The sequence below is a fragment of the Trachypithecus francoisi genome, unplaced genomic scaffold, assembly GCF_009764315.1.
Source record: "Trachypithecus francoisi isolate TF-2019V2 unplaced genomic scaffold, Tfra_2.0 Lachesis_group16, whole genome shotgun sequence".
NCBI classification, from domain to species: Eukaryota; Metazoa; Chordata; class Mammalia; order Primates; family Cercopithecidae; genus Trachypithecus; species Trachypithecus francoisi.
Genome location: NW_022681461.1, coordinates 90964019 through 90979637, shown reverse-complemented (window position 1 = coordinate 90979637; position 15619 = coordinate 90964019). Strand labels below are relative to the sequence as shown.

At 42.2% G+C, this 15619-nt stretch overlaps 1 protein-coding gene across 2 annotated transcripts in view; it reads left to right on the top strand.

Annotated features, from left to right (window-relative positions):
* The window catches only part of MELK (maternal embryonic leucine zipper kinase), a 106597-nt gene that overhangs the window by 43267 nt on the left and 47711 nt on the right, over positions 1 to 15619 (top strand). For both annotated transcript variants that reach the window (XM_033238085.1, XM_033238084.1), the window contains exon 9: positions 12929 to 12997. In XM_033238085.1, the coding sequence (XP_033093976.1) occupies positions 12929 to 12997 (69 nt within the window). The remainder of the gene's footprint in view (positions 1 to 12928; positions 12998 to 15619) is intronic.

Here is a 15619-nt window from a genome sequence, read left to right as displayed (position 1 = left end):
CTCTACTAAAAGTACAAGACTTTGCTGGTCGTGGTGGTGCATGCGTGTAATCCCAGCTACTTTGGAGGCTGAGGCATGAGAATCATTTGAACCCGGGAGGCAGAGGTTGCAGTGAGCTGAGATCGTACCACTGGACTCCAGCCTGGGTGACAGAGACTCCTTCTCAAAAAAAAAAAAAAAAAAAAAAGAAAAAGAAAATAGAATTGTGATGGCAATATAGCTATATATACTTCAGATTTAAGGTTCATTGTTAACAATAGTGTATGTAAGTCCTTATTTAAAATAGTCTTGCTAATTTCAAGTTTTGCAGACAACTTGTTAAATCTAATTAGGTCTTTTTTTAACTTTGTGTTTTGGTTGATATACTAAAAGTAGAAGTGTCAGCTCCGTTACTGTTTGCTTGTATTCATAGTCTTCAATCTGTGGTTTCTTTGCAAGAGTCTTCAGCCACTTGTCTATTCAATGAGGATTTAGCTTCATTAAACTGTATACTATAATCAGTAAATCCATTTAACTGTGCTCCTGTAAAGCACAGTGCTTTGCAATACCATTCTTTCTTAAAAGTATCTCATAATGTAGGTTATATAGGGACTAGTGAGCGTACCAGTGCTGATCCATATACTAAATATTAACAAAGCTCAATTTCTTATTTATTAGATAGAAAATGAATATAAATAGAAGTGCTAATATATTCTTTCCACACCTCAGTGATCATCTTGCATATCCTCTGTGGTACACATGCCCCAACTTTGCAGACTGCCAATCAAGAATGAGTAAATGGTTAACTCTACGTTAAGTTTGTTTGTTTGTTTTGAGACGGAGTCTCGCTCTGTGTGCAGTGGTGTGATCTCAGCTCACTGCAACCTCCACCTCCCAGGTTCAAGCAATTCTCCTGCCTCAGCCTCGCAGCTGGGATGACAGGCGTGTACCACCACACCTGGCTAATTTTTGTATTTTTAGTGGAGATCAAGCATGTTGATCAGGCTGGTCTTGAACTCCTGACCTCAAATGATCCACCTGCCTTAGCCTCCCAAAGTGCTGGGATTACAGGCATGAGCCACTGTGCCTGGCGTAACTACATATTCTTTAGGCAATCCCTTGGTAAGTATAATACCTCTCAGCCAAGTTATTAAGTGTCAGTCAATTAGGGATTATTCTACCTGGAAATTACTTGAAGTTATGGGTATTCTATGATGCTGAATAAGAACAAGAGGGGCCGTGAGTATAACTGGGGCTAGGATTGGCATTCTTCTGTAAATATTGAGCCTTCTAACCATACTTTACTTCTTGGTTATGAGATACTGTGCCATAAAGGATGACTAGAGTCATTTTATCCAGCTAAGATTTTGAATATTCACCTTGACCATAAAAAGTCTTGATAAAGATGTATGTTGTGTAAAACAAAATGAGGTGTTATGTGGATTTTAAAAAAATGGAATGATAACATTTTCAGTGAGTTTTGAACCCCCGAAAACTGATGTAGAAAGTGGGGGAGATGCCGACCGGCAGACCAGGTCTAAGTCTTAGGCGTCTAGAAATGGAGTTCTGTGTTTGAGTTGTGCTGAATGAAATCTCTTCCATCTAGAGCATCTGCAGCACTCTTTTGGTTGTTTTAATTCTTTCTGTTTTTTTCTCTACTTCCTTGTTTCCCCCCTCTAAATGGATAGAGTTTTCTGAAGTGTGTGTGTTACATATCTTTGTGGCTCTTGCACATGGTTGCTCAGAAAAAATAAAAATTTGCCAGCGTGCATATTCTCATCCTATTGTCACAAAAGTAATACTTAACATGCATGAGCTTTTGTTACTTACCAGGCTCTGCTCTAAATGAGGTGGTTGCTATTATTGTCTTCCTCTTACAGATGAAGAAACAAAGGGACAGAGACCTTAAATAACTTATTCAGGGTCTTATAGCTAGTGAGTAGCAGAGCTGGGATTTGAACCCTAGCAGTCAAGCTGGGAGCCCACTCTCATAACCACTATGAAATAAATATTGTTTCTCAGCTCGGTAGTTGCTAGTCATCTGAGAATCACAGATGCCTAAAGGAGGAAGGATCCCCATCCCAAGCATCTTTTTGTGCCTATTAATTTGGGAATATTCCCAGACATCCCATCTTTTCTGATTTACTATGGCTACAAGTTAGTTCTCCTAATTCATTTAGGTATTACTGTGCATCAGCTTTCCCACGCATTTTAGGTGTCACCCTGGAAGGGTACTTACTGGTCCTTGTTTCCTTCATCAGCAGTGTTAGAGCACTGCAGTAATCAATTATTTTCAAGATCCATTCTAGCTCTGAGTAGCTATAAGTTCTTTGACTTCTGTTTCTTTACATTCAGTTCTTCTTGTTTCAGCCTAGCATTCTCTTCTTCTTCTTTTTTTTTTTTTTTTTTGAGACAGAATCTCTCTCTGTTGCCCAGGCTGGAGTGCAGTGGCGTGATATCAGCTCATTGCAACCTCCCCCTCCTAGGTTCTCCTGCCTCAGCCTCCAGAGTAGCTGGGACTACAGGTGCCCACCACCACATCCAGCTAATTTTTGTATTTTTAGTAGAGATGGGGTTTCGCTATATTGGCCAGACTGGTCTCGAACTCCTAACCTTTATCCACCTGCCTCGGCTTCCGAAAGTGCTGGGATTACAGGCATGAGCCTCCTCACCCAGCCACTTTCCCTTTTTTTGAAATTTTGAATCTTTTTTTTTTTTTTTTTTTTTGAGGCGGAGTCTCGCTCTGTCGCCCGGACTGGAGTGCAGTGGCCGGATCTCAGCTCACTGCAAACTCCGCCTCCCGGGTTTACGCCATTCTCCTGCCTCAGCCTCCCGAGTAGCTGGGACTACAGGCGCCCGCCACCTCGCCTGGCTAGTTTTTGTATTTTTAGTAGAGACGGGGTTTCACTGTGTTAGCCAGGATGGTCTCGATCTCCTGACCTCGTGATCCGTCCGTCTCGGCCTCCCAAAGTGCTGGGATTACAGGCTTGAGCCACCGCGCCCGGCCGAAATTTTGAATCTTGATTCTGCGCTCATGTAATAACAGCTGTCCCTGCCAGCATTGCTCCTGCCAGCATTTGCACATTTCTTAAATATTCCTAAACTAAGTTGTTGATTGAAAAACTGAATAGAGGCCGGGCGCAGTGGCTCACACCTGTGATCCCAGCACTTTGGCAGACTGAGGTGGGTGGATCATGAGATCAGGAGTTCGAGACCAGCCTGGCCAACATGGTGAAACCCCGTCTCTACTAAAAATACAAAAATAATTAGCTGGGCATAGTGGTGCATGCCTGTAATCCTAGCTACTCAGGAGGCTGAAGCAGGAGAATTGCTTGAACCTGGGAGGCGGAGGTTGCCATGAATTGAGATCGTGCCTCTGCCTTCCAGTCTGAATGACAGAGTGAGACTCTGTCTCAGAAAAAAACAAAACAAAACAAAACAAATCTTGAATAGAACAGGACCACTGCCTAAGTGTTCTGAGTATTGGTTTTTAGTTTTATTCTGTTTCAGTTACACTTAACTAAGATTTTGTAGTCTTATCCACAAAGATAAGATAAGTAACTGTTATTTTACTTACCCACCACATCCAGCTAATTTTTGTTATTATACTTCTTTTATTAGATGAAGAAACTAAAGCACAGCAAGGTTAAATAGCTTGTGTAAGGTCACACAGCTAGTAAGAGGTAGATCCTGGATTTGAACCTAGCCAGTTTGCTTTCAGAACCTTTCTTAGGATCCAGGGCCAGAGAGACTGAATACCTTACCTTGTTAATACCTTACTGAAATGGAACTACATTATATTCATGGTGATCCTAATTTATTGACTTAACTCTAACCTTTGCTATATTTTTTACCTGTCTGGACCTTAATCCTCTGTGCTGTTTATTTGTCTTCGTTTGTTGTTACTGCAAGTTCACATTCATATGGCAGCCATGGAATTCATACTATTATCAATATATTGTTTCGTCAATAAAAGGTGAATGTACCAACATACAAACTTCAGTGTTTTCTACTTTTATTTATTTGAATGCACTAGTGGATCCTAGATTAATAGGGAGAGAGCTTACCTTAAAATAATACCAAAGTATATCCTAATAGTATATGTGAGATTCAAGTTCTGATATTTTTGAAAAATTAAATATCTTTGCAGTGGAATGAATATGGTAGAAAATGTCTAATTCTTGTTCAGTGGAAATTTGGCCTTCCTAATTAATAGTATTTACTGATACTTGTATATTCTTTGTTTCTCTTACCCTGAATTTCATTTTTTAGTTTTTCATGTATTTGCAAGTTGAAAATTGATTCAAATTAGGACTTTTATGCATTATTGTAGAATTTAATTTCACACATTATAGATTTTGAAATTTATTGTAATCTTGGCTCAGAACTATTGTTCCGAGTCGCAGTGTAATACAGTCTGCTGGTTGAATCTAATTAAGGTGTCGTATCACTTGCATGCAGTATGTATCTTTGCCTAGAATGTTCTAAAATTCCTCACTTGGGAATAACACTTTCCTCAGTTCTTGGTTTGATTGAAAAACCCAGCAATATTTGATGCACCGTATGTAACTCTTGTTTAAAAGGCAGACTTCGTTTATCTTTTGCATTTGTTGACTATTTTAACCAAAATGCTCAACTGCAATTTCCAGCATGATTACTAATGGCTTGAATATTAATCTTATTAATGTCACCTATATTCATTTGTCATCACTGCATTCAAAGACAAGCACGACTGTACTCCAGCTGTGATATATAAATATTAGGGAAGTATAAATAATTTAGCAATTGAAAATTGAGTAGCTTGAAAATAAAATTGCTGCCTAACAATTATAATTTATAATTTTAAAGAAAATGAGCAAGTTGTCTCTTTATGAAATTTTTACAATTACAGAGTTGACTATAGCATTATGATTATGTATTGGAGAGGTGGCCTGCCTCTTTTAGAACAGTGTGAAAAACAATTTCAAGCCAATGGAATTCCCAGGATTATTTTGCTTTGTCCATAGATCTTTTCTCCCCCTCTTCACTTGGATTCTTCCACTGTTGTCTGTTTCTTGCTCTTATTTGCAAGGTAATTGTCCCTTAAATAAACAAACACAAATTCTTTAAAGAATAGCAGAAACAAGGGTCCTATCTCTGACCCTTTTTTGCTCTGTAACAGTGTTTCTCAACATTAACACCATTGGCATTGGAACCATATAATTCGTTGTTGTAGAGGACTGTCATGCATTATAGGATGATTAGCAGCCTCCATGACCTTTATCCACTAATTGCTAGGGGTAATATCCACGTAGTGACAATTTAGAATGTTTCCATACACTACCAGATGTCCCCTTGTAGGACAAATCATCCCCAGTGCCCTACAATATTGAACAAGTACTTAATCTCCCTGGCTGAGACTTGGTTTCTCCATTTGTATAATGTGGTTAATAGTCCCTGCCTACTATACAGGGTAAAATATATGTACAGGTGTTCTGTGCATTTTAAAGCATGGTGTACAAATAGGAGATTGGGTTAAGCCTAGCAGCAGAGCTCATTTCTGAACTCTATTTTGGCCAGTATTTCAACACAGAGAATGAAGTTGAGAATATCAGGACATGGTAATGAGTCAGAAGCCTTATGACCCACTTGTGAGTGATACTCTACAGAGGTGTTCTGCCCAAATAGGGGAAGTGGATGGGTACATTTCAGGAGGTGATGTGAACAGGGCGTGACTAGACGATGTGTACTTTACCAGACAATCCTGAGATTCTGAGATAGCTGCAGTGGGGCAGTGCTCCATTGGGAAGGCCTACGACATTCCTCAGAATGCCTTTAGCCTTTCTTGCTGCACCAAGTATTTAGCACTTTTAGATACACGGCTTTTGGCCAATGTGCCCATCTCTGGCCCTCAGAAAAGGAATACTGCTTTTTTGAGTATTCCTATCTCCTCCTATTTATTTCAGATTCAATACATATTTATTGTCTCTTACGTGCAAGGCAGTATGCCAAGTGCTTTCACATACATTGTCTTGGTTTATAATCCTGTAAGTGGCATTAGTTGTATTACAGATAGTAATAATGGTAGTAATAGCATCAGCAGCAGCAGTCGAAGCTAACATTTATCAAGTTCTTGCTGTGTTCATGGCACTGTGCTAAGTGCTTTATGTATACTAAATCATTGAATCCTAGCAAAAATTCTATGCAGTAGGTATTGTTGTTATACTTCTTTTTTTTTGTTTTTGAGATGGAGTCTCGTTCCCTTGACCAGGCTGGAGTCCAGTGGCGCGATCTCGGCTCACTGTAACCTCCGCCTCCCTAGTTCAAGTGATTCTTCTGCCTTAGCCTCCCAAGTAGCTGGGACTACAGGCATGCGCCACCACACTCAGCTAATTTTTGTTGTTATACTTTTTTTTTAGATGAAGAAACTAAAGCACGGCAAGGTTAAATAGCTTGTATAAGTTCATACAGCTAGTAAGAGGTAGATCCTGGATTTGAACCTAGGCAATTTGTTTTCAGAGCCTTTCTTAGGAAACGGGGCCAGAGAGATGGAATACTCTTACAAGCCCATGGAGCCAGTAAGAGGTGGAACTGGGATTCAAATATAATATATGACTTCAATCCATTGCTGTTCCAATGTGCCAAACACCACACTTCTCATTCACTTGTTTTTTTCTGCTTCTTTCTGGATAGGATTGCTTCCATGGTGCCAGCTTATAGCTGGGGAATCTATTAAAAGATACTTTAAGAATTCAAAATAGGTTGATAAAAAGGGGTGATAAAAAGGCAAAGAGGAATTTGGAATCAGTGTGGTAGAGCTCTCTTTAGTACTTCGGTCTGAGTATTTATTTTTACATTTGGTTTCTGTGGAGTACTCCTTTTAGTTAAGAGTACTTTTCAGAATTTAAAGGCATAATGTCTATTACGGTAGCTTCAGAATTTAAAGGCATAATGTCTTTTGATTATGATAGATCTGGTTATGGGTCTGTTATTTGTGTGTTGGAGCAGACCAGAAAGGACTGAAACCTGGAATCAGACTTGTCCTTGAGATGGGCAGATGCTGGTGTTGGGGAGGTGATGTGAAGCAGCTAAACCCTCATAGATAGTGTATGAGCTTCCTAGGGTTGTTGTAACAAAGTACTGGAGAGTGATGGGTTAAAACAACAGAAATGGATTCTTGCACAGTTGGAGGGATACTGTTCAATCCAGTACAGATAGTGTCCAGAGAGTAAGCAGCAAACAGCTTTGCAAACAGCAGAGGGGAGACCACCCAGAGTACAGGGAGTGAAGCTGGCAGAGGACGCTCTAGGAGCAGGCTGTGATCAGAGACTCAGGTAGCTCATGGCCATTTGATCAGCACATAGGAAGCTCTTTGTTCCAAGCTAATCTCCACTCTCTATGGGACCCTGGCAAGAGCAAGCTGAAATATTTGAGGCCGGGCAAATAAGCAGTTTGCCAAGAAAGAGAACAAGGCAGGTCCTCAGGATTGGGATCATGAAAAGCCTGGGTCTCAGGAATAAAGTAAAGCTCAGATATGAAAATGGGGCCAAGTAGGTCAGGGCCAATCATGCAACAACTGTGACTCACTACTGCTGACTCCCAGAGAGCCGGCTAGAGCATCTAAAACCCCTCCTTCCCAGGGATAGGCATGGAGCCCAGGCAGCAGTGAGCCTTCAGGTTGGGGTCTAGTTGGCTGTAGATGAAGCATGGTGGGGAGAAATGAATTCAAGTCTTCATTGCTGTAGTTCAAAAACAAACTTTGAGCCAGGCACGGTGGCTCATGCCTGTAATCTCAGCACTTTGGGAGGCTGAGGTCAGGAGTTTGAGACCAGCCTGGCCAACATGGTGAGACCATGTCTCTACTTAAAATGCAAGAATTAGCCAGGCATGGTGGTGCACATGTGTAATCCTAGCTACTCAGTAGGCTGAGGCAGAAGAATGGCTTGAACCCGGAAGGCAGAGGTTGCAGTGAGCGAAGATTGTACCATGAGACTCCATCTCAAAAAAAAAAAATTATGAAGAGTAACATTCATCACAGAATTGTTTATGATATAATTAGGAACTGGTCTATGACAAACTCCAGAGGGTCTCCAAAATGAATGAAAGACAAAATGCACTGAATAAGGATTCTAGGTTAGAAATGTAAGTGCACTGTAATCCCAGCACTTTGGGAGGCCGAGACGGGCGGATCACAAGATCAGGAGATCGAGACCACCCTGGCTAACACGGTGAAACCCTGTCTCTACTAAAAAATACAAAAAAACTAGCCGGGCGAGGTGGCGGGCGCCTGTAGTCCCAGCTACTCGGGAGGCTGAGGCAGGAGAATGGCGTAAACCCGGGAGGTGGAGCTTGCAGTGAGCTGAGATCCGGCCACTGCACTCCAGCCTGAACGACAGAGCGAGATTTCGTCTCAAAAAAAAAAGAAATGTTAAGTGCAAGTGTGGCAAGCCAGGTCTCACTAATGCAGGCCTCTATTATAACTGTCTCAGCACTGACTGAGTAGCTAGGTTATACATTAAAAGCTAATTGAGCCAGTGCCCTTATACCAAGGCTGGAATGTAACAAAGAGCCCACCAAGAGTTTTGCCTGGGCTTTTCCAGGGCCTTGAAGCATGACAAGATAACAAAGGAATTCTTATCAGGACCCTTTTAGGATTAAACAAATTATATTGGGGGTCTGAAGAAATTCCCCAGGCCTACACAAACAATTTCATTGGAGTCTAAAGGAACTCCCCAAACCTTTATGATTTAGCAGGATACAAGATAAAGGTAATCACCCCAGCACCTAGACCCATTTAGATTAAGTAAACTTACTGAGCCTCCAGAAGGTCTTTGGGACTCAGACCTTAGTTATAGCTTAAAAGAAGTTAATCACTTATGTTTTTAGATAAATACACACTTACATGTAGACATACAGCTTAGAAGATATATAAGCTCTGGAAAACTTGGTAATTTTGAGTTGGTCTGGCGATAATTTCCAGGCCTTTTCCCTGTGGCTGGTTACAGAGATAAAAAATTCTTCCTCCCCAGTTCATCTACATCTTGTTATTGGGCCACAAGAAATAGCAGCCCAAGAGGCTGGGCGAGGTGGCTCACGGCTGTAATCCCAGCACTTTGGGAGGCTGAGGCGGGCGGATTACCTGAGGTCAGGAGTTTGAGACCAGCCTGACCAACATGGCGAAACCCCATCTCTACTAAAAATACAAAAAATTAACCAGGTGTGGTGGCAGGTACCTGTAATCCCAGCTACTCTGGAGGCTGAGGCAGGAGAATTGCTTGAACCCGGGAGGCGGAGGCTGATCGCGCCATTGCACTCCAGCCTGGGCAACAAGAGTGAAACTCCATCTCAAGAAAAAAAAAAAAAAAACGAAAAACAAAAGAAAAGAAGTAGCAGCCTGACCCTCAGTTTAGTCTGGGAACACAAGGGAGACAAGGACAATCACAAGCGCACGCGCGTGCGCGCGCGCGCGCACACACACACACACACACACACACATACACACATGCCAACTGTAAATGAATGCGGCTAGACGGATGGAGGCAGGTAGGTGAGGAAGCCATTGACTCGTACCGGCATTGGGGTTCTCTGTTCTATGAACTGTCTAGGATATAATTCTTACAGAATCAGTCCACCTTAAAGGTGAAGGAGAAAATAGACAGGTATGGATCACTCAAGAGTCCTAAGATGTTAAGGCAGGCTGGCTTTTGATTATATTAAAGAAATAAGGCCGGGCGCGGTGGCTCAAGCCTGTAATCCCAGCACTTTGGGAGGCCGAGACGGGCGGATCACGAGGTCAGGAGATCGAGACCATCCTGGCTAATACGGTGAAACCCCGTCTCTACTAAAAATACAAAAACTAGCCGGGCGAGGTGGCGGGCGCCTGTAGTCCCAGCTACTCGGGAGGCTGAGGCAGGAGAATGGCGGAAACCCGGGAGGCGGAGCTTGCAGTGAGCTGAGATCTGGCCACTGCACTCCAGTCCGGGCGACAGAGCGAGACTCCGCCTCAAAAAAAAAAAAAAAAAAAAAAAAAAGAAATAAAGTCCCAGAGAAGCATTGTCAAACAATAAATCTAAAGAGAGGGTCAAAAATCAACCTCTCTGATGAGAGTAGACACACTGACCTACGAGTGTTTCCTAGGAAGAACAGTAGCTTTCATTTTACAAATGACTTTTAATATTATTACATTTTTATTCCCTGTCTAAAGCACTCAGTATTACTCAGAGAGCCCCCCCCCCCCCTTTTTTTTGAGACAAGAGTTGCGCTCTTGTTGCCCAGGCTGGAGTGCAATGGCGTGATCTCGGCTCACTGCAACCTCCGCCTCCCAGCTTCAAGCAATTCTCCTATCTCAGCCTCCTGAGTAGCTAGGAATTATAGGTGCCCGCCACCACACCTGGCTAATTTTGTGTTTGTAGTAGAGACGGGGTTTCTCTATGTTGGTCAGGCTGGTCTCAAACTCCTGACCTCAGATGATCCGCCCGCCTTGGCCTCCCAAAGTGTTGGGATTACAGACGTGAGCCACCGTGCCCAGCCTGAGAGCCCATTCTTATTTATATCTTGCCAGGGCACCTTAACACTTGCCAGAGACAGAAACTAACAAAGTTTTTTTTTGTTTGTTTTGTTTCTGAGATGGAGTTTCACTCTTGTTGCCCAGGCTGGAATGCAATGGTGCAATCTCGGCTCACTGCAACCTCCACCTCCTGGGTTCAAGTGATTCTTCTGCCTCAGCCTCCCAAGTAGGTGGGATTACAGACATGTGCCTCCAAGCCTGGCTAATTTTTTGTGTTTGGTAGAGACAGGGTTTCACCATGTTGGTTGGGCTGGTCTCAAACTCCTGACCTTGGCTTTCCAAAGTACTGGCATTACAGACATGAGCCACTGTGCCCAGCTCAGAGTTTGTTTTTGAATTATAGCAATGAAGCTTTGAATTTATTTTTCCCTACCAAGCCTCATGTACAGCCAACTGGACCCCAACCTGAAGGCTCACTGCTGCCTGGGCTCCATGCCTATCCCTGGGAAGGAGGGGTTTTAGATGCTCTAGCTGGCTCTCTGGAAGTCAGCAGTAGTCTGTGGCAGTTGACTGTGACCTTTGGAAAAGGCTTTTTCTCAATTTGTTGTTAACTTTGTTAATGATTTTTTTTTTTTTTTTTTTTGAGACGGAGTCTCACTCTATTGGCAGGCTGGAGTGCAGTGATATGATCTCGGCTCACTGCAACCTCCACCTCCCGGATTCAAGCAATTCTCCTGCCTCAGCCTCCCGAGTAGCTGGGACTACAGGTGTGTGCCACCATGCCCGGCTAATTTTTGTATTTTTAGTAGAGATGGGGTTTCACCATATTGACCAGGATGGTCTTGATCTCTTGACCTCATGATCCACCCACCTCAGCCTCCCCAAGTGCTAAGATTACAGGCGTGAGCCACCATGCCCGGCCAATGATGTTTTGTTACACAGAAATATCAAATGTTAGTTTTGTCATATATTATTATTTATAGTGGTTGGCTTTGCTGTCATGTCTAGAAAGATTATAAAAATAATCACTCATGCTTTCTTTAACTCTTAGGGTTTTGTTTTGTATTTCCCTTTTTTTTTTTTTTTGAGACAAGAGTCTTGTTCTGTCGCCCAGGCTAGAGTGCTGCAGTGGCGCAATCTCAGCTCACTGCAACCTCTGCCTCCTGGGTTCGAGCAATTCTCTTGCCTCAGCCTCCTGAGTAGGTGGGACTACAGGCGCCTGCCACCATGCCCAGCTAATTTTTGTATTTTTAGTAGAGACGAGGTTTCCCTTTGTTAGCCAGGATGGTCTGGAACTCCTGACCTCGTGATCCACCCACCTTGGCCTCCCAAAGTGCTGGGATTATGGTTGTGAGCCACTGTGCCCAGCCTGGTTTTGTATTTTCATTTAATCTGGGTGGAATTAATTTTGGTATGTTCTGTGAATTATAGTTCAATCAGTTTTTCTCAAATAACCTGTTATCTTAGCATCATTAAACAATGTGATTTCTGCTGTGAGAAACTGTAGTATTGCTTCCTCTGAATTGGGAAAGAGGATGTGTGTGGCAGGTTTGTAAGAGATATTCTATCATGTGTTAGTATTTAGCCAAGTCCCTTATCTTATCTTTGATGACTTGCTGGCCATAATTTCTGAGTATACTAGGTTGTATACATTTGCCTTCTTAGTCTCTTTTAGTCCTAAAAGAGGTATTTAACTTAGAAAGTGGCTTTCACTAGTTTTCCTCAAAGATTGTGAATTCTGTTTTGTGGATGACCTGTTTTTAACCATAGCCTATGTCTTGTCACCAAATATGCTTTTCTGCTGCTTCATTTTGTCAACTGATAATTGCTCTGAGATTATAAACTAATACTTGTTTCAGCAGCACAAAAGTGGACTACAGTGTTTACTTGCTGTCCGTTTAATACTACAGATTCCAAAGCCATATTACATTTATGTTTTCTACTGTTATGTTCTTTGTGCTGTAGCCCTTCTCTGATATGTGGGTAATTTAGAGGCAATGATAGTATTTAATATGCTTGATTTTTGAGATGGAGTCTCGCTCTGTCACCCAGGTTGGAGTGCAGTGGCGCGATCTTGGCTCACTGCAACCTCCGCCTCCCGGGTTCAAGTGATTCTCCTGCCTCAGCCTCCTGAGTAGCTGGGATTACAGGTGCCTGCCACCTCGACTGGCTAATTTTTGTATTTTTAGTGGAGATGGGGTTTCACCGTGTTGGCCAGGCTGGTCTTGAACTCCTGACTTCAGGTGATCTGCCCGCCTTGACCTCCCAAAGTGCTGGGATTGCAGGTGTGAGCCACCATGCCCAGCCAAGAAATCGATTTTTTTTAGTTAATAATGTTTACCAAGTATTGTAGTTGGGTGAAGTCTTCAAGCTTAAAAGTAAACCTCCAGCATGTTATTACCTAAGGAATTTGTGTCAAGGCTGATTGAACCTGAATCTCTTAAATGTTTTGTTTTTTTGTAGAGAGGAAAATATGATGTTCCCAAGTGGCTCTCTCCCAGTAGCATTCTGCTTCTTCAACAAATGCTGCAGGTAAACTTTATTTTTAAATAATAGAAGTCTATTGTAATTGTTTGGTTCAACTTTTAAGATATCTGTGGTGCTATGTCATTTCCTATTAGCTTGAAAAAAATCCCACTCATATCTACCTTGAAAATATCCTCTATTAGATCCTTTCTTAATTATGTTGTAAACCTAATTTGTTTTAGACACCTACCATATGTCATAGCTGGTGTGGTTTTTCTTACTTTTTTTTGAGCATTGTCTGTTTTCTCTAACTAGCTCTTGTTCCACTCTCTTTTAATCCCAAAGTATTAATTGATTGATTGATTGATTGATGGAGATAGAGTCTCACTCCTTAGAAGACCCCCAGGCTGGAGTGCAGTGGCACGATCTTGGCTCACTGCAACCTTCGCCTTCTGGGTTCAAGCGATTCTTCTGCTTCTGCCTCCCGAGTAGGTGGGATTACAGGCGTGAACCACCTTGCCTAGCTAATTTTTGTAGTTTTAGTAGAGACGGAGTTTTGCCGTATTGGCCAGGCTGGTCTCGAACTGCTGACCTCAAGGTATCTGCCTGCCTCAGCCTGCCAAAGTGCTGGGATTACAGGCGTGAGCCACCATACCTGGCCCCAACTATTTTTTTTTGTTTTTTTGTTTTTTTGAGACAGAGTCTCCCTCTGTTGCCCAGGCTGGAGTGCAGTGGCGTGATTTTGGCTCACTGCAAACTTTGCCTCCCAGGTTCAAGTAATTTTCCTGCCTCAGTCTTCTGAGTAGCTAGTACGGCAGGCGTGTGCTACCATGCCTGGCTAGTTTTTGTATTTTTAGTAGAGACAGATTTTGCCACGTTAGCCAGGCTGGTCTCGACCTCCTGACCTCACGTTTTCTGCCTGCCTCGGACTCTCAAAATTCAAAGTGCTGGGATTACAGGTGTGAACCACTGGCCTTTTGTTGTTGTTGTTGTTTGTTTGTTTTTGATACAGAGTTTTGCTTTGTTGCTCAGGTTGGAGTGCAATGGTGCGATCTCAGCTCACCGCAACCTCTGCTTCCTGGGTTCCCAGGTTTAAGTGGTTCTTGTCCCTCAGCCTCCCAAGTAGATGGGATTACAGGCGTGTGCCACTATGCCTGGCCAGTTTTTGTACTTTTAGTAGAGATGGGGTTTCACCATGTTGTCCAGGCTGGTCTTGAACTCCTGACCTCAGGTGATCTACCCGCCTTGGCCTCCCAAAGTACTGGGATTACAGGTGTGAGCCACCATGCCCAGCCTGGCCTCTTTAAAAAAAAAAAAAAAATTTATAGACAGGGTTTTACTCTGTCACCCAGGCTGGAGTACAGTGGTATGATCTTGGCTCACTACAGCCTTGACCCCCAGGCTCAAGTGATCCTTCTACTTCAGCCTCCCGAGTAGCTGGGACCACTGGTACACACCATCACACCTGACTAATTTTTTGTGTTCCTTCTTTAGTTTTTTTTTTTTGGTTGTTTTTAAATTTTATTTATCATTTCATTCCTTATAATTACTTTCAGCAAACCATATATTTTTTGTAGAGATGGGGTTTCGCTGTGTTGCCCAGGCTGGTTTTTAACTTCTGAGCTCAAGCGATCTGCCTGCCTCGATCTCCAAAAGTGCTGGGATTACAGGTATGAGCCACGGCGTCCCACCTGTTCCCAACTCTTGCACATTAAGTATGGTAGTAGATAATATATGCTTGAATATTAATTAATATTTAATTAATTAATTAAAGATGATAAATGCTTGAATGAGTTGATGTGCCATTGAATGGGCCCTGTTACCTAGTGCAGTGGTTCTCAAATTTCAGCAGATATCAAAATTACCCCAGGCTTGTTAAAATACAGTTTGCTGAACTCCAGCCCCAAAATGTGTAATTCAATAGATTGGGGCAGGACTGAAATTTTGCATTTCTAACAAGCTCCCAGAAGATGCTGATGCTGCAGGTCTTGGGGCCACACTTTGAGAACCACAGTTTTAGTGGAATGAGCCTCTGAGGGTGAAAGATAGGAATGCTGAAGCCTAGGTAAGCACTCTACCAATTAATCAATGTATCACCTAATCTGATCTATAAAACGGGGGTTCCGAGCCTGGCCTCACTGCTATGTAGTAGTATGAGGACAAAGTGAGATTGATAGGAAACACTTTGAAAATCTGAGTATCTTATTAGTGCAATTTTTTTTCATTATGTATTCAGAATATCTTCTGTTTTTTTATCTATTAAATCATCTCCATCTTTTATTCAAAATTTACCTCAAACTCACTCACCTTGATTAAGTAGGGCCAGACCACCAAATCTCCGTAATGAAATTGAAAATGCCTTACTCTTTCTTCTAGACTCCAAAAAAACCTTAAATCTTTGTTAATTTTCTCTCCTTACCTTTGAAAATTACAAATGGAAAGGTGTGCTTTTCAACTTGTTCTGTGTGATTGTAAACTCATTGGAGGTAGAGATTGCATATTTAGTATGAATGCCCTGCATTGTGGCTGCTTGAATGTTAAATTGGTGAATATTTCCCGTGAATAGGTTTTCCAGCAAAAGACTATTACATCATACAATAGATTGACTGAACTTCATGAATAATGTTCATACCAATGAAGTTCATGTTTGTTAAACATTTATCTTCTAAGCCTGTGTTGTTTGCTATA